At 37.0% G+C, this 18,927-nt stretch overlaps 2 protein-coding genes across 7 annotated transcripts in view; both read left to right on the top strand.

Moving 5' to 3' along the window:
- Positions 1-1,125: 1,125 nt before the first annotated feature.
- LOC106948868 (cysteine-rich venom protein) lies at positions 1,126-7,861 on the top strand. Of its 3 annotated transcripts, none has more exons than XM_015034743.1 (9): positions 1,845-1,935; positions 2,227-2,311; positions 3,622-3,625; positions 3,915-4,015; positions 6,110-6,200; positions 6,538-6,680; positions 6,831-6,919; positions 7,461-7,543; positions 7,622-7,861. In XM_015034743.1, exons 2-9 carry the CDS (start codon positions 2,252-2,254, stop codon positions 7,756-7,758), a joined length of 708 nt encoding a protein of 235 aa, XP_014890229.1. In that variant the 5' UTR covers positions 1,845-1,935; positions 2,227-2,251; the 3' UTR covers positions 7,759-7,861. The 3 variants fall into 3 exon arrangements, with proteins under 3 accessions (XP_014890227.1, XP_014890229.1, XP_014890228.1); XM_015034742.1 differs by having other exon boundaries at positions 1,885-2,051; XM_015034741.1 differs by lacking the exon at positions 3,622-3,625 and having other exon boundaries at positions 1,126-1,935.
- A 4,935-nt stretch (positions 7,862-12,796) lies between these two features.
- Positions 12,797-18,927, top strand: part of plcl2 (phospholipase C like 2) — a 51,442-nt gene continuing 45,311 nt past the window's right edge. The window contains exons 1-3 of one of the 4 annotated variants that reach the window (XM_015034749.1): positions 12,797-12,913; positions 13,091-13,157; positions 13,413-13,865. In XM_015034749.1, the coding sequence (XP_014890235.1) occupies positions 13,614-13,865 (252 nt within the window). In that variant the 5' untranslated portion in view covers positions 12,797-12,913; positions 13,091-13,157; positions 13,413-13,613. Of the gene's footprint in view, positions 13,158-13,412; positions 13,866-18,927 lie in introns of all 4 variants that reach the window. The other 3 variants (XM_015034748.1, XM_015034751.1, XM_015034747.1) reach the window with 3 other exon arrangements.

The following is an 18,927-nucleotide window of genomic DNA, read 5'->3' as shown; positions in this document are numbered from 1 at the left end:
AAATTGCTACCGCAGTTGAAGAACCCGGTAACTTTTCAGCTGTTCTTCGTTAACGTGACATAAATAGGTTATAATGATTTTCATTCAGTCGGGACTTTACGCTGACTAGCCACATGCATCACAGGTAGATTCTAGTAAAGCATTGATTAATGCCTGATTTTAAAATGAGTTAACTGGACTTGTAGCCCTTATTTTGTGCCCAGGTGGCTGGACAGCACACGGCTGAACCTGATCGAACCGTCATACCGAGGATTGCTGTTGGCTAATGTGTCCCTCAGGTTTTGAAAATGGGCCGATGTTCTGTCAGATCAGTATACGTTGTCAGATAGTTGTACGCTTAGCTCAGACATGTATACGCTGTTATTACCATATGATTTTATTAAATCAGTAACATAGAATCATGACGTAGATCATCATACACTTTGTTATGAACAGCTGTATGGCATTCTGACTTAGCGGTTAAGTAGGTTAATGAGTTTTACACGGGCGTGTGTTGTAGTTCACTGCAGCCAGACCTGCTTTAAATACACTTTGAAACCACGACAACGCATGTATATCTATCTAGTTATCATATTATAAACAATTTAATGACTTTTTTTCGTCATAACTTGTTGCGTATGGTGAACTGACAACTTCACTGACGGTCGGACTTCTTAATGCGCATGCGCGGGCATGGTACTGACTGCATGTATGCTATCCTGACAGCGTATGGCTATCTGATACTCGTGTAGTGTGCGCTGGACATTACATTAAGGAAATGAGGAAGGGAGGGTCAGTGGAGAGCACCGGAGCTGAGCCTTTTTTCATTCAGTGTCATCAACAGAAAGAAAAAAACGGCATGAAGAGACGATAAAGCCGATAATTAAAATGAGGTCGATAGGTTTAATTTATCGTGCGACTAATTGATTTATCATTTATCACGACAAGCCTATTCCCACCAGTGCAGAGTCTAGGTTTGAGTGCATCTACATCAGTAGCGAGGAGAAGAAAACTTCTGCCAAGAAAAGCATCCTTTTCTTAGCAGGATGATTTTCACCCCTCATCCCTCCAAAACAACAACACAAAAGCTCACCAAGACGAAGGACAGTGTGAAATTCGACAAAAAACATAAGTATGGCAAGAAGAAGACAGGTGCAAAATAACTTTTTATAAAATCCCATCTGATTGTTTGGTGTTTCTGCAGCCTTTGTTCACAGCAGAAGAAAGATGAATTGTAGCACGAATCCTAGGTGGTGCCAACAATTAAACATCCTGATACAATCCATGTGTGACTTTGTCTCTTACCCAAGAAAGCAAGCTCAAGTTCAGCAACACATGATCAATCCTCAAAAAACAAGCGGAGAATCTTAAGGCAAAAAAAGAATACGTTTTGGTCCAAAATGCTGCATCCAGCATGTGAGAGAGAATTACCTTTCCCTGAAAATGCTGACTCCTTTAATTAATTAAATCTTTACATTAATAAGGATTGCACAGGTACTCTGCTACCCAGAATCACCTTTGTCTCATCCTTCATCATGTGCTAAAACGATTACAGGGTGTGTCTTCAGCCTACACAATCTGTATCCATCTACATACATGACATTTAGTTTAATGTACCCTACCAGTAGGCCTTTACCTTTATTTACCTTAAACTCAATGTTTCCATTCTCTGCTGTGTAAACACGGGTTAATATATCAGGAATTCACTAAACCCCTGGGCTTAACAGTTCATTGTGGACTCCCTGTCAGTTGCACCCTGCAGAAGAAAAAGCGCCTTCAGGACAAGGTGATGAATTTGTTGTTTTTTTTGTGTTCAGAGTTCGCTGTGTAAACCACATGGTTCATGCTGTGTCATTATCACCTGGAGGGGAATGTGACCACCTGAGCTGGATCTATAAAAGGAGGAGAAGAAAATATTTAACTCACCTCCTCCAGAAGAAGAAGACCAAAGAGCGGGTATGTCAGTTCAGAGGTTTCCTTAAGTAACTGATGCCACAAATAGATTTATCTAAGAAGAGCATCCATCAGTCGAGAAGGCAAACCTCAGACGGGTTTCACTTTGACTTAAAAATGTACGTATATTCTTGTTGTTATTTTTGCACTTGTTATTGAGCTCAATTAAAAACCAATAAATCATGGAAAAAAGAAAGTAACCTATTTAGGAATGACTAAAGTCATATTTGTTCTGAAGACAAGGAAGAGTCAAGAGGCTGTGCAGAATATTACAGTGTTGCACTTCTTTTGTAGAGGAATCTTCTTTATTGTCGGGAAGATGTTTGTCATCTTGATTTGCATCTTGACACTCCAAGATGTGCACACTGCTTGTGTTGTGGTGAGTGTGACTCTAACACATTGAATTATCCCAGCCTGCAATATGCAAAATGATTGGAAATCACTCCCTAGTTTAATCTTAAACTCTATCACTTGTATTGAAAACAGATCTAAATTATATTTTGAATTTAGCTGAGTTTAGCACCTTTTTGTGCTTCTTTTCTTCACTTCTTCACAGAAGCTTCCGAATATCAAAGCTTGCATTGAACTCAAATCTGTGTGAAGAAGTTTAGTAAGTGCATACATTTTAAGTTAGCCTCTTTCTTTTTTTTCTCCACAGTGCTAAAAAAAATAACTGCACCATCAGTGATTTCTCCTGTTTTTTCCCTTCTTGCCACACATCAATGTTTCAGATCAATCTTTCCATAGGAACATTATCCAACCTGGCCCACTGTGAAGATGTAGCCACAACTGCCTGTCAACTAAAGTGTGCAAAAGCTGGAAATTAATCTTTTACATTGCTGTGGAGAAATGTTTGTTCAGTCTTTCTTGCACAATTGTTTTAAATCGGCCTCTTCAAACAGTCTCTCTATGACATTAAAATCAGATAAAAGTCCAGATTCGGATGAGACCACTTGGTTTTTAGTTTGTCTCCATAAATCATAATTGAAATTCTGTATTTTGAATTATCTTTGTATGATGTAAAAATGTGATAATCTGAAACATTTAAATGTAATGGAAAAGCAAAACTCACAAGTAACCCATAAAGGGATAAATAATTTACCACACTGTACACTGCAAAGAATGGGTTTCAAATCTGTATGGCTGGATTAACTGAACTGGTGTAACAAAGTTTAACTATCTTTATCTTTGTTTCCCCAAAGCAATAAAATATCTTGTGGGTTCTGGTCATTTAGCTTCTTTCACTTTGACAACCAATCCTGACATGGTCTGCAGGAAATGCAGCTATATGCCCTCAATAAACACAAAAAAAAAAAAAAAATCAAACATCAATTGTTCACAACTCCTCCTTCTGTTTGGCCCAGTTGAAACAACTGGAGAAATTCAGCTCAATGGGAGAAATCTGAAGGGAGATGACAAGCAGAAAACAAGCAGAAACAATACAAAGGTTGTTTTGACTTCAGTCATTTGTCACAGAATTAAGAAGAGAAACAAGCACTAAACTCTCACCAGGAATTCAGGTGTTTTCAGGAACCAATTAACAAGAGATTCATGGTGTTAATTTGTACATTATTGAAAACCAAACAGCTAAATGAGCTGCTTACTCACAGGTTTGTTTCACATAAACTAACCTCATTTCTTTTCCTCATTCCCTCATGCACATGGCTTCACATCATCATGTGTTCACAGCAAGGTAAGCGCCCCGTTAAACCCAGCAGGCGTGTTTAGCGGCAGCGTTTTATTTTCGGCATCAGCTGAAACCTCGCCAGCACGGCTCACAGTCAGATTAGTGGATTTAGCTCAGTCCTGTGTCTGTGCTCCTTTGTTACATCAAGCCATTTCAGAGCAATTAAACCAGGATGTGTTTGTGAGTCATATCTTAAGCCGCCAGAGTAAATGTCAGCGCTCATTGTGTCTTTAATCTGCTGTTTACACATCGCTTTCTGATGTGTGTGTGTGTGCGTGTTCTTGTGTGTGTACAGATGTTTGCCCGGAGAACACAACCGTGCAGGCCGAGATCGTAAATGTTCACAACGCCTTCAGGAGAGCAGTTGAGCCTGCTGCTGCTGACATGCTGATGATGGTCGGTCCCTTCTCAACGTCCTTCTTAACATTTGATTTTATGCAACTAAGCAATAATAATAAACAGTAATAAGCAACAAACTAACAAACAAAAGATTGTCATTGGGTCATTGCTAAAAGCTGGCCAAATAATAAAGTTATTAATCATCTGCTACAATTTCAGATGATGTCTTGACAACCAAGATATTTTGTCAGTGAAGTTGTGCTAGATGTGTCGAAATATATTTGAAAACCTGCAAACTCCGTCTACCAGATGCAACAAACTCAAGATTGTAGGTGTGAAACCATCAAGATGCACAAAAAGCAAACTTCTCATGTCCAAACACGATTTATCGCCTTTTTGCTTTAGATAATATGCACAAGCTCAATTAGTAGTTTTCAAGTTTGGACATGGCCAATCTCAGCATCACATAAACTAACCTGATTTCTTTTCCTCATTCCCTCATGCAATCAGTATAGGTTTCCTATCCATCTCCTGACTGATGTTTTCTTTTTTTTTTTTTTTAATCTCAGTTCATCGTCTTCTAGGAAGTCCTTCTTTAGCCCCAATGTTTTATGCATTATAATCCGTCTAATAGGTCCAAACAGAAAAATAGTTGTGAAACTTAACGCTACTGCCATCAATTAATCATTAATACATTTTATAGCACTATTCATTCAACCATGTAACATAAATAGTTTTTACTGAAATGAAAACAACAAGAGGGAAAATAACCATTAACAAGCACTTCAAACATGCTAAGCTACTTGGAAGCAAAATGTTGCATCATATTGATCACTGCAAAAACACAAAATCTTACCAAGTATTTATGGTCTCGTTTCTAGAGCAAATATCTTAGTAAAGCTAACAGAGGTAACTTTTCAGCAAGATAGAGGAGCATGTTTTAAGTAAATAATTTCTCAATATTGATGAAAAAGTACTGGTTTGACTGGCAGATCGTTTAATTCATAACGTGAAAACAATTTGTGTGATAACTTGAGTTGTGATTTGTGACAAAATCTGATTGAGAAATGAGATGCCATCCCACAGTAGTGTGTGACCAACCTGATGACCAGCAGCAGAAGATGCCGAGCTGTTGTGGTTGTGCGTAGTTTCTTATGCCCAACTGAGGCCCCTGTTTGATAAACAAAAAAAAAAAAAAGAAAAACAAATGATCAGTATTTCTTATTTCTACAAAATGTAATCATTCAATCGTAATAAATGGCACCAAACATGAATCAATAGCAGAATAAGATCTTTGGCCTTATTAGAGACGATTTGTCAATTATGTGATGGGTAAAACTCACATATCACCTTTCTAAAACAACGGCTGAAGTCATTTTTTGTCAAAAATCACAACATCTTCCTTTCCAAAAGATGTTTTAGTAAAATAGGAATCCCTTTTAGCAAAAACTGATGGGTTTAGCCGTCTCTTTATGCCAGTATGTTCCCTATGTATTGTGCTAAGTTAAGAATAAAATATTAAAATATAGAGATAAGGAAATACAATCCTCTTCCTTAAGGACTGCATTGCCTTAAGCTGAAAGCACAACCAGCCTAGTCAAATGTCTAGTCAAAGTCTGAACTTAAATGCAATTATGATGTTTTGTCTTATTCTTTAAATATGCTTTTACTTTGTCTCAAAACTCCTCTTATTATTTACCAAACACAGTGATCCAAAATTATACAAATGCAATTTAAGAGACTCATAAGTTACTGCAAAAACTTACTGGGAGCTGTAGCCACTAAGTGTGGCACACAAGATTCAAGGGGAAACCAACTTTTCATGTTGGTTTGCATAATTGTCTTATTTTAATGTGATTATTTAGAAAATACACTTTTTGTATTTGTACTTCTTATTTTACTATAACTTTTATCTGACTGAAGCCTAACACAAGCAAACCATATAAATGCAAAATCCAATGGAGAAACAGACTTATTACTTTATTTTCTAGGAAAGAAGCAAAGCTCTACACAGGATGCAAAAATAATAATTTGGAGCTTAGTATGATGATTATTGTGTGCGTCAGTTAATTATGCAATACAACATTTTTCTTGGTTGAGCTTGTCCTGTTCTTTGAAACTAGAATTAAACATTCATTTTTTTCCCCTCAGACTTACAGTTTAGAGTTAGCGGCCAGCGCTCAGGCCTGGGTGGATAAATGTACTCTCAGTCATGGACCAGCCAGCACCCGTCTGCTTGACGGTACGTTTGCTGTGCGCCTCTTTTTATATTCCTTCTTTTCTTTTTCATCGTTTTGGGTTGTAAATATTTCCTCCATTAACGTAAAAGCTCTTTTTGAACCAACTGCCCTTGTGATAAACGGTCAGAGATACTGCGAATGTCATCTTATGTCTTATTTTGATAATAAATTATATTAGCTGAGATGCTATCATGAAGGAGACTATCATCAATTGTTTTTTTGTTTTTTTTAATGAAGCCTGCTTTACATAAATAGTGTAATCTCGTGGGGGATGAAAACTAAAATTATCTGCAAATACTCATTAATCAGTGCTGCCATGTGTTTCCCTCCATTACCCAGGATATGAATTAGGTGAGAATCTCTTCTATACTTCCTCCCCATCTTCATGGACCACTGTTCTTACGGCCTGGCATAGCGAAAAGTCGCATTATCTTTACCCCAATGGATCCACCAACAGACGACCCATCGGTCACTACACACAGGTGCACATTTTTATCAAACCGTGTCATTTTTTTTTTATGAAAAACATTTCACTTCTCCGGGTCCAGGGCTCCTCCTGTGGTTGCAGTTCTTGCAAGAATGTTTCAAAATGAAACCATCCCAGAAATGACAAGTAATTATTGTGTTGCCAGGTTGTGTGGAACAGCTCCTACAAAGTGGGCTGTGGATTTGCTCTCTGTCCCAACAACATCTACTTCTACGGCTGCCATTATTTCAGAGCGTACGTGACATTTTTACAAGTAATTCAGGAAAGTCTATTTTACACTGCATCTGCAAGCCATTCACTTTGTCCACATCTTGTTACATTAGTGGATTTATTTTGTTTAATTTTTCAGAATTCAACAAACAATACACCATGCAGACATGTTTTGCAAATGTATGAAAAAATAATAATTTATATAAGCATTTACACTCAAGTGTAAGTCCAGATAATATGCAATAAACTAAGTTTGGTGCAGGTGCATTCATTTAAAATTATAGAAATATCTGAAGGGTGATTTTTTTTTCCAAGCTTTGTGAAAGTTTGCAAAAGTTTTTTTTTTTTTTTTTTTTTTAATAATTTCCACTTTATTATAATGGATCATGTTGAGTATTTTAAATACAGGCCTTAAGATTTGGTGAACAAACAAACAAAACAAAATGTGCAAAAAAGTCAGTCATAAACAAAAAAATCTGTTGAGTATTGAGGGAAAATTAGACACATTTTTGAATAAGAATATTATTTTCTTCTTTACAAAATCTAAACAATTTTCGTCCCTTAGTGGAAACTTTAAGAGATGGCCTCCCTACAAGGTTGGGACCTCGTGTGCTTCCTGCCCAAACAACTGTGTGGACAAACTCTGCAGTAAGTAGAGTAACAAACTTACAGAAACATGTCCTTAGTATTTAAAAGACATCCTAATTTTGTCCCTCTCTTCCTCAGCCAATCCTTGCCCTTATATAAACTCTTTCATCAACTGTCCCAGACTGAAAGTCCTCAGCGGATGCAGCGACCCGCTGGTGTTTGCCTGGTGTCCTGCTTCATGCAAATGTACCACTGAGATTATTCCAATATATTAGACTGAACAGCAAGAATACTTAAATTTCACATGTGTTCTTTATCTGTACTGAATATAACGCCGTTATCTGCAAAGAACAATAAAGGTAATAATTTAGAATTGGATTATTTTGGGTGTAGCTTGTCTTAACTGAATGGGCCCATTTCTGTGGGTAAATCTATATACAAAAAAAAGATAATTCAGTTTAACATAGGAAATTGCAATTAAGTGAAAGATTATGCAACAGTATAGACATATTGTAGTATGAAAACCTCTGGAGTTTTTAAAACGTTTTATAAAACAAAAAAGATTTCAGCGGGTTTTATTTGTAGCTTTTTCATGTTTCTATTATTACGACTTTATTTTTGGGGAGATTTTGTTTTGTTTGTTCTTGGTTCTAAAATCGGTTTGTCTCTTGGATTTTCCCTCCCTCAGGCCTCCTGATTTCCTTCCTGTTCCGTTCCTTGTTAGATCACCTGCAGCTAAAACATGTCAGCTTTTCCAGGAAACACACTCCTTTTTGTTTTTTCTCAGTACATTATTTCCTTCATATTTTCCATCCCGTTTTTCCTCTCTTGGTTTGTTTAGGCTTTGTTTGTCTTTGACTCCAGGTGCCTTTCAGTTAAGTCATAAGTTATTCTGACTTGATCTGCCAACCCCTCAATTACATACATACATATATATGCACAGTTGCTGTATTAGCTTTGCCGTCGAGGTGATTTTAAAAGAAACCAGATTAACTGGAATATTAAAGCACCGCTTCCAACCAACTGCTCCTTTAAACTGCAGTTTCTTTCACAGAACTGATATCAGTAAAATACGTTGATGACTCTGCAGCGGAAAAAAAAACAAAAACAGAAAACCTGTCAGTACATGAAAGACCTGTCATTCGTCACCTGCTCAGCAACTGTAAGCTAAGTTTCTGACCACTTGCTGTTTGGGAATCGTTTTGTTAATGCTAACATCGTATTTCTGTCAGCCACAGTGTGCTATCTTCAGCATTTTCTGGTTATAACTACAATAGGGAGGACATAGGGATACAGACGCTGAGCTAAAGTATCCCTTCAATGAGATGTTTACAGTTTGTTCCTAAAAAATGGGTTAACTAAACTACAAAGATAGGGAATTGGAAGAGGTGAAGTGGACACTACACATCTAAAGTTGTCTATTTTTACGTCACAAAGAAAAACTATTGGAGCCTGCTTTCATGTCCATAAAATACTTTATTTTATTTTTTTTTTACTTTTTGTCATAAAGTGTGTTGGTGGTGGTGAGGAGAGACGCAGAGAACCCAGGTATGGTGAAGATGATGAGTTTAATGATGAGCTCGAAACAGTCCAACAGGCAGCACGGCAGAGAGACCAAATACCGGTAGCAACTGAACGACAGGACTTTGTGCGAGCGAACACCGACCAGGACTTAGCAGTTCGACTGGAGAGTGTAGACGACATACAATAGACAATGACAACAACAAGAATCCGACGAGGAACACAGACAACAGGTGGGTTTAAATACACACGGGGTAATCAAGGGAATGAGACACACCTGGGAAACAATCAACGGGGAGGACGCAGAGACAGACTCACAGGACTACACAGAAACTCAAAAATAAACACACAGAAACACGGAACATGACACTTTTACTGTCAGCTACGGTCTGATGAAACCAAGAATGAGCTTTTGAACAACAAAACTTCCAGCTATGATTGTTGTAAAAGAAAGGATGAATGTGTAGAAAAGAATTTCATGCCTAGTATTCGGTATGGTAGAGGATCTATTATGATCTGGGATGCTCTCTCTTCTGAAATCTATGGGAATAATTGTTAGTTTGTGACATCCTGCAACAATTGAAATACAAAATCATTTCTTAGAAATCTCATAACCTTTGCCTGAAAACTAAAAAAAAGGAACAGGAAATGAGTCAACGTTTCTTTGAAAGGGTTGCCTTATTTAGCCAAAATAAAGGACTGGTAGGTCCAACTCTTCTTGTGAGTAAATTATATTATAAATACAGTAAAAGACAAATACTATGTGTTATTTAAAAGAATGTAATTTCTTTGCATCTTGTAGTTCCAGTATTTTTTTTTTTTTTTTTTTTTGCAGTTTCTTATGTCAGTCTTCATGAACAGTCTGTGTTACTAACCAGATTGCTAATATTCTTTAATCGCAGGTCTGCACAAAAACTGAACCCATGGACCTCACTTTGGACTCCTGCTGTGCTCTGCATGCTACCAAAAACTATGAAATGCTAAAAGAGAAAACTTAGAGCTGGTCAACTGGAAAAAAGAGGGATGTGTAAAGTAATTAGAGCAGCGGTGCTGATAAGTGTTGGTGGCATCATGCTTTAGTAAATCCTCTGTGCTGTTATTGGTATTAAAGTGTAAATATTTCTGCTTTAACAACAATAAAGTGATTTTCTGTTATGACCACAGACATCTAGAAATGTTCAGAGTAAAAAGAGGCTACTACACCCCTATTAACTATAATAACTATAATCATAAGAAATCCTAATCATTTTGAACAGTACCCATATTGACCAGCAGGTGGCTCTGTTCTACAACTCATTTTTTTCATTGATGTCCCCAAGAGTAGGCATATCTGCTTTCCTCTGAACTATGAACAAGTATCAAATTCTTTTAGGCTTTTTTACTCACACAAGGCGTTTTATAGAATACAGTGTCCTAAATGTTGGTTACATTTACTTTTTTACATGAACTACCGTTCAATTGAGCCATTTATAACTATTACCTTCAATTTCCTTTTGCTAAGGGTGTGTTCTTATTTTGCAAAGGAAACTTGACACAACAGCAAAAGAGACAGTTAAAGTAATTACTTCACCTCTGAGATTAGCACATTTTTTTTTTCGATTTACTGCCTACACAAAGAGGAAGATCACCAAAGCACACGATGTGACAGATAAACAAGTGTCATGTGGGCAAAGGCTTTGAAATGACTTCATTGGAATTCATCACATGTAGCTTTCAGTAAAACCGTCAACATCTGAATATGTTTCACAGTCTCAGTTTGAAATTGAAAGAAATAACAGATTTAGTTTTCATAATAAAGGAATGTACATTTCGGAAACAAGATGTGCAGACTTTGGATAAAGATTTCTTAGAAGAAGGAACCTTTTCAAGAGTCTATATTGCATTTTCATTTTATTGCATGAAAATTGTATTTGATCCCCTTAAAACCTGAAAAACTGCAAGATTAAGTTTGTCTTTGAGAACACCTCCTGTCCTTCACTCCATAACTGTATTAACTGTACTTGTTTTAATAAGACACCTGTCCAACATCAGTCAGTCTCCAACATCGCCACCATAGGAATAGGAACCAAATAGAAAATCTTCTGGAGGGAGCTGAAGCTCTGTGTGGCTCAAAAACCTGAAAGATTTTTGGAGGAGTGGGCCAAAATCCCTGCTGCTGAGTGAGTAAACCTGGGCAAGAGCTACTGGAAAAATCAGACCTTTATGACAGTAAACGAAGGATTCTGGACCACATAATAAGTGGTACAGAATCTTACTTCAACCCTACTTATTTCATTCGTCCATCCATCCATCCATCCATCCATCCATCCATCCATCCATCCATCCATCCATCCATCCATCCATCTTCTTTACACCCTTGTCCCTCAGTGGGGTTGGGAGGGTTGCTGGTGCCTATCTCCAGCTAGCGTTCCGGGCGAGAGGCAGGGTAGACCCTGGACAGGTTGCCAGTCTGTCGCAGGGCATTATTTCATGCAATAAAATGCAAATTAATAATTTAAAAAACATACAATGTAATTTTTCTGGATTTATATTTTTAGTTTCTGTCAAAGTTTAATTGTACCTGTGATGGAAATTACAGATCTCTCCATTCTTTGAGGGGAAACGTGAAATACTGGCAAATAGTTATTTTCCTCCACTGTTTAACAATGTTTATTTCAGTAGCCTACTTCTATTTAAAAAGTAAAAATCATATTATTCAGATTCATTATGTACAAAGGGATTTCAAATGGTAATAATTTTGATGGTTATAGCTAAGCATGCCAGTTAAGCAATTAACTGGCATGTAAAATATTACAAAACAAAATGTTTCAATGAGTAGAAAAATGGCAAGCAGCATAACATTTTGGTTGAAAAACGAAAGTTAGAGAATGATATCCACTATTGTATAAATGTAGTTGAGATTAATCATGCGAACCTGACTTTCAACATCTTTACATTAATATGGTTTAAAATGATGGGCTAAAAATTAAAACTTTCTAAGTATTTTGCTACGATAAATTAAAGATGTCCATTGGCAGGAGTGGTAACTTTTAATTCCAAATGAAATGCAATTCTCATCATTAAGCAGTAATAATCAATGAAAAATACAGGTTTAGAATATAACTGATGTCGGATATTTACAGACACTAAAAAAAGCCTTTTTTTTTTCATTATCTGCCATTAAATGAAGCAAAACTTCCTGTGATAAAACTTTTTCATACTCAGAAATGTACACAAATTTTCTTATCAGATGGAACCACCTTTTAAGTCGCATGACTTGGCACACCTCTTACTATTTTTGCCCATTTCTCAGTGCTTCCTTCCAATGTAACAATGGTCGTTATGGTGAAACACTTCAATTTTCATCAGACAGAACATGCCACCTGTAATTAAAGGCTCTGTGTGATGGTATTTGGAAAAACATCAATCTGTTATTATTATTATTATTATTATTGAGGTAATAGATTCTTCCTTGCTGAGTGACCCAATTTGAGCCCCTTTTGGCACAGGATTACAATAACTTTTGCTTTAAGTTTGATGTGCTCATATTCCAAAACTCCCTCCTCCCTGATGGTGAGGCATTGTTATGCTGTTTATTCTTGCACATGCATAGACAAATGAAGGTGACACTTAATATGGGAAAAGGTTGTTTGCTCAATATTTGGTTCAACTCACCGTGTCTACAATAAATCCACAATTTTCACTTTTAAAGACACACCAGAAAAATCCACAATTTTCACTTTTAAAGACACACCAGAAAAATGTGCAGGTGTTTAAGATAATTCAGTAGAGTGACAACAAACCTCGTGCGCGTTCACGAGACATACACAACTTTGTTCCCTGGAAACGACTCATTCAGTGACTGACGATTACAAATTTAACGGCTCTCTTTATCGCTTTTAAAACCGAGCCGAACCGGTGCTGACCACAGTAAGTAACCGACCGAGACAGGTTAATATCATTTAGTTCGTCAACCAATAGCAGAAGCTGCCGGTTGGACTTCAGGCAAACTAACTTCCCTGAGCTGGCGAGTGAGTGAGTGAGCGAGCTTTGTTAGCCTGCTAACTAGCTGAGCTGACAGAAAACAAACGACAGTCTGCTCCTCAGGCTGCTGGAGCAACAACTTCAGCTGAAACACGGGCTGTGACTATGGAGAGACCAAGCAGCTCTAAAGGTAAGACGCGGATCCGGCGGCATTTCTAGCTAATTACGAGTTCTGTGAGGGGGTTATTTTATCTGCAGAAAGGCTGTTTTATTTAAATAAATAGGTGTGAACGGCATCATCATGCATAAACCCCCCTCGTTCACATGAAAAATGACTGGTGCCTGCTGTATGTTGAGAACATCCGCTTCCAGTGCAAACAAAATGTGCTTTTCTTCTCTGGTCTCTCCTTATGCTGTCAACATAAATCCTATCTGTAATTCACAGACGGAGCTCAGTGCACGGAGGAAGCCTCTCATTCCGTAGGAACCTGGCGGATATGAGCACCGAGCGATGAGACGGCACATGTTACACCGAGGCAATAATTACAATAACAGTAGTAATAACAATAAAAGACTGGGAGGGATATCAGAGTGAAGGCGAAACCTTTGTTTTTGAGTGCTGTGAGTGTGTGAGATCGAAGTGCCTATGGCGGAGTTAGGGGAGGACGGAAGGCTCCCTCCGGTTCATTTCGGGCACACGGCCGTGCCCAGCGACGAGGCTGCGGGGAAGACGCATTGCGAAGTGTCGGTTCTGAATGGAGACTGTGGGATTTCGGAGAATATGATGTGCTCAGGCTCCCCTCTCACACCTGGCAGCCAAACCGGAGTAGAAACCGCCAACACCTCCGTGGGGCCGGATGCCAAATCTGACATACCTCGCCGGAGCAGCATTATTAAGGTAATCTTTGAAGTTGGGGCGGTCTGCGTTGCATTCTGGTGCTGAAGTTACAGCCTTCCTGTTGGGGTAGCTGGGCATGTGGTGATCAAGGTGTTTCCTTAACCACACACCAGTAATTAGGTCATCAGAAACACACCCTGTATTATGTGTGAAAATAATCTCAGTTATTGTTCTTCACCGTTATGTGTATGAGGTCAAAGAACTGATGGAAATTATAGGAGTGTCAATGAAACTAGAGAAGTCTTTGTGTTGATACAGAAAGCTAAAAAAAAGTACAGATGTGTGAGAGCACTGAAGGAGGAAAAATCAAAACTCTTGACCCTATTGATGGAGATCCAGACAATCTTTGCTGTCGTATGGCAGAGGTCAACTCGTTGCCTGGACGTGGAGATGCACCGTTCAGGCTTTTCCTAGCCAATGCCAATTGCTGGTTTTCTCTTAGGTCTGACCTTATTAGCATATCTAATATATTGTTACTTTCCCAAAACAATGGCCTAAGTCATTTTATACTAAAAATTATTTTTGAAAAAAAAAAAGAAAAGAAAAAAAATCACCTCTTGTTTTTTTTTTTGCCAAAAGATTATTTAGGTATAAAAATATACCTTTGGTAAAAATGACAGTCCATTACTTTAGAACGGTGACAATATTTGAAAGAAAATGCGATGTGGGAACCTCAGATACCTAGGTGTAATGCTATGACAAACGACTGATGTACCAGTCGTTTTCATGCCACTGACTAGCTGACTGTACCCCGAATGGTGGCAATAAGGTAGCCAATAGCTTCTACAGTGGTGTTAAGATGGTTTTCACTGTGTGTATTAATTAATTGTTTGAACTAATAAAGTAGGCAGGTAGAACTGGTGTTTTAGAGGGGGTCTCAGTTGTTGGTGGATACCAGCTATTAGCTATTAGCGATAGATGTTTCCAACCACCACAAATCCCCCCTGGTCCACTGTAATCCAGTTAAACCTAGTCATGTGTTCTTAAAGGGATCCTGCTGAGCTCAAGTGTAAGCTTCAAAATCAGGTTAAGTAGTAACAAGAAGCTGATTATCAATTTAAGTCAGTCCAAAATTGCCAACTTTATATATGAATGCTAATGCTAAAAATAAATGAAATAGGAGCTACCATAGGAGGACCAGTCACAGAAGAGGCAGAACAAAACAGTCCACAACAGCCAGATATATTATGAAAGAATGAATCAATTGAATGCTTTGTCGATTTAAGTTTCTACTGTCTCCAACTTTTTTCAGTTCAGTTTTACAAAGTGGTCCACACAGGTAAAAGGAGTCAGTCTAGCAGGCTGAGCTTTTAAAACCGTCCCGGTTAAAATTTGTGATGTTAATCTGTCTTTTAAAAAATGATACAAGTGATATGAGTTAATACATGATTTACAGATGTAACATGTCAAAGTTTGGAGTGTGGTTTCAGAGGGAAGCATTTTCACTAAGTAATGTCATAATTGTTAGCTTTTAATCTTCAACTTCTTACTAGACGAAACTTGCGCGTCATCAATCTCAGTTTATGTACAGAAGGATCAGTTTTGCCGAGATATCTAAAGTCCTTTCAAGATTCAACTTTTCTGTTCCTTGATCATGATTTGGTCTTTATTCCTCACTATCATCTATAAAGTACTGACACAGACTGGGAGTTAAAGTCATCCCACCAATATTCGCTCTGAATTTTGGGAGGTTGACACAAACCTGTAACCAATATAAACTGTAAGGGAAGAAATGGATTGTAGAGCGACTTGATAAAGGGATATGATACAGAACAAAAAGCAAAAAACAAGAGGAGTCTGACAAATTCTGCTGTTTGGAAATACGTCTGGTTGTGACCAACCCAAAACAGTCATGATGCATGAGGGCCACTCATCACTCTTAAGAGTTACTCAAGAGCCCAATTAAAGTAATTTTGTTGTGTGGCTGTATGATGAGCAGAATAGCAAAACAGTCCATTATGCAAGTACTACATTTAATACATGTTTATAAGATGATTATAGTGGTAGTAATTAACATGCTATGAAATTTGAGCAGAAGCAGTGGGTAACACTTTATGTGAAGAGGTGTGCGTAAGACCGTCATGGAAATGAAAGAGTTTTCATGAATGTTTCATGAAGTGTCATTTGGTAAATGATGATCACAGTTAGTGCAAAGTTGCATTAAAAGTCCATTAAAAGTGTCAACTTTGCATTAAATGTGTAATTATTTATCGAATAACACTTAATGACAACAATCATAAATATTCATGAAGACTCCTTCATGTGTATGACTGTCATGTCAGTCTTCAAATAAAGTGTTAGCAATAAATCTTGTTTCTGAGTTTTAAAGAAAATTAGATGAGGCTGTGTGGGAGATTTATTAAGCTATTACCAGTTCCCAGTAAAGTTTGGATAAGTATGGAAATAAAACAAAAAATGGGTATGAATTATTTTTCCAGACTTTTCTTCCATCTTCTAGTTTTCAAAATATTAAAGTCTAGTTCTTTATTTTAATTTTCTATTATTACGTTAATGTGTATGTCATTAGCTTACCAAACCAACTATTGATTTTTAACATTTTACCAATCATGATTTGGTCTTTTACTAAATGAACTAAAACTGATTCAACAATCAGTGTTAGTTTTAAGCAAATAAGGCACAAAAATGGCCATTCTTATAAAGTCTGACAAACAAAATAAACAATGGTTTAGAAAGTCTGTTTTCTGCCACATCCTATTAGACAAGTCCAATCATTCTAGAGTATAGAACTTTGTAATAAAAGTGTGGAAGAACATGTACTGGCGACAGAGAAAACAGACCCAACTTCTGCTAACTTTCAGAAGTTTCATTTCAAAGCTGAGAGAGAGCGCGTCTCTTCTGTGAGCCATCTCTTTATGTTGTTTTTTTCCAACAATTAAGTGGAAAAAATGTTTAAAAAGTCCCTTTTTCACGTGCATGCACACACAGCGTTAAGCGGAAAGTTTGCCTTAACGCAACGACATCACCACAGTCATAGTTTCTGATATTTCCGATGCAAGTTTCAGGTTTTGTTAAGAGGTTGAGCGAAGATTGGCCTGTATTATTTCTGGATACTGTTAGAACTTCCTTGAGAAAATCCAGGGATATGTACAGTACAGTCTGCTTAGATAAGTGAGATGATAAAGTACTTCATGTAATTTAGGGCATGTCGAGACTTTCTCATTGATTTGTTACTTTACTTTATTTGATTAATGATGTAACACACATCAATTTCACTGAAGTTGCATCATGGAACAGCGATCCAAGCAGTGAATAAATAGATAAGGACTCAATAAAAGTTCATAACCTCACAGTACGGTGAAAAAAAAATAAACATGTTAACTCATTTATGAGTTTATGTGACAATAATGTCACATTTGTCACATCAAGTCTGAGCAGGAGATGCAGCAGGCTGCAAGTGTTTCAGCTGAAGACCCTTTTTAAACATGTGCATTAATCTCCATAAATCAGAGTTTCTGTAATACACATTCAGTTTTACTTTTCTACCTCCAGCTGATTTTGTACTTGTTTTGGTTTCTACTTTGCATTGCTTGCTTCTTCAGTTTAGTCTTTAATTGTGGCTTCACTGCTGAATAAAATTGAAAAGCTAAACAGGATGTTTTGATCTATATGACCTGTATTCTGTCATTAACTACACTTGTAAGTATAAGACAAGTTATTTTCAGAATGTAATTATGTATTCATAGCAAGTGCAAGAAATTTACATATTAAGTTCCCCCACTCCCTAAACAGAAGGTCTTCCTGTTGAGAAAATATTACAGCCACAGGTCATTAATTGCAGCAGCAGAAGAGTAATCAGTGGGTTATGCTTTCTTGATAACAAACAATGTAAAACTTGCAGACAGACATTGTCATTTTGTCTCAACAGTATTCAAAAACACAATGTTGCCATTTTTACACACACATTTGACAGTAAACACTCTAAATTTGATGAAGAAAGGTATTTCAAGTCTGTTTACTGTTGTATTTTAATTAAGTTTAACTTTAATTGAATGCTAGACATTCTCAGTGCTGCCCTCTGCTGCACTGGAAGATTACATCCCAAATTGTACATAGATGCTTCAAAGAAAAACATTTTGTATGTATTTACTACATTTCTGCCCTGATGGAAGTGGTATCATCTGTTTTCTTAATTAATTTGACAAATCTTTTGGCTATTATTGCCAAAATATCCACATAAGAAAAAATAAACTTAGAGTTCTACTCATTTCTCTCCAAGAGAGTTTTACTATAGAGTCCTTCTCTGGAGTTTGGTGCTCACATTAGAAGTGACAAGCCTTGTTACTAATTTATTTAAATATCCAGGATTTTAATGAAAGTCTCAATCATCTCCAATAACTTCTTCGATATCTTCTCAGACTGTGATTTCCTAGCCAATGGAGACTGTTTGGGGCTGCGGGTGCTCTGTTTACATGCCACAGCATCCTGGTTTCTATCAAATTACTTCAGAAGAGACACTCAGGCCTCTCAAAACAAAAGGATAAGATCATATCCAGACTTCTAAAACAAGAAGATGTTGTGTATGCGAGACTATTTGTATATGCAAAACTAAACTGGAGTGTCTAACAAGTTGGGCAATGGTCAGGCAGAGCTGGGTATTGAATCAATTACAACATTTTAATGAGAATCACAGAATGACCATAAAAATGATTAAGGTAGGCTTTGAAAGTCACCAAGATAGAAAACACATGTGGGCAGTTTGTGGTAACAACATAATTTACGCATCTTTACAAAATGCAGAAGAGACTGCAGCCAGCAGTCTGTATTTTTTTTAATTATTTTAAGCTTGTTGCAAAAGTTAAAATAATTTCAAATACCATGTCAATATATTGCAAGCTGAGGTTGTACATTTTTAAAAACAATTAAATGAATAATTAATGTGCTATGAATTTTAGGTTTCAGTTTATTTTTGGAAAATAAATATTTTTTTAAAAAACAAAAACAAACATTACAAACATTTATGGATTCATTGCCAACCCAGTGAAAACAACTCATGGTGTTTATTTTCTTACAGTCTGAGATTAAATCATTTGCTAAATGGCCA

This window comes from Poecilia latipinna, unplaced genomic scaffold, assembly GCF_001443285.1.
Source record: "Poecilia latipinna isolate Pla-1442-1.1 unplaced genomic scaffold, P_latipinna-1.0 Scaffold310, whole genome shotgun sequence".
Lineage (NCBI taxonomy): Eukaryota > Metazoa > Chordata > Actinopteri > Cyprinodontiformes > Poeciliidae > Poecilia > Poecilia latipinna.
The sequence above is the reverse complement of the archived record's forward strand: the minus strand, read 5'-3'. Positions and strand labels throughout refer to the sequence as shown.

Excerpts from the sequence above, each read along its gene's own strand:
- LOC106948868 (XM_015034741.1), top strand. The coding sequence starts at position 1,816 with ATGGTTCATGCTGTGTCATTATCACCTGGAGGGGAATGTGACCACCTG. Across the intron at positions 6,681-6,830 it reads CCATCGGTCACTACACACAG|GTTGTGTGGAACAGCTCCTA; the intron begins GTGCACATTTTT and ends TTGTGTTGCCAG. Across the intron at positions 6,920-7,460 it reads GGCTGCCATTATTTCAGAGC|TGGAAACTTTAAGAGATGGC; the intron begins GTACGTGACATT and ends TTCGTCCCTTAG.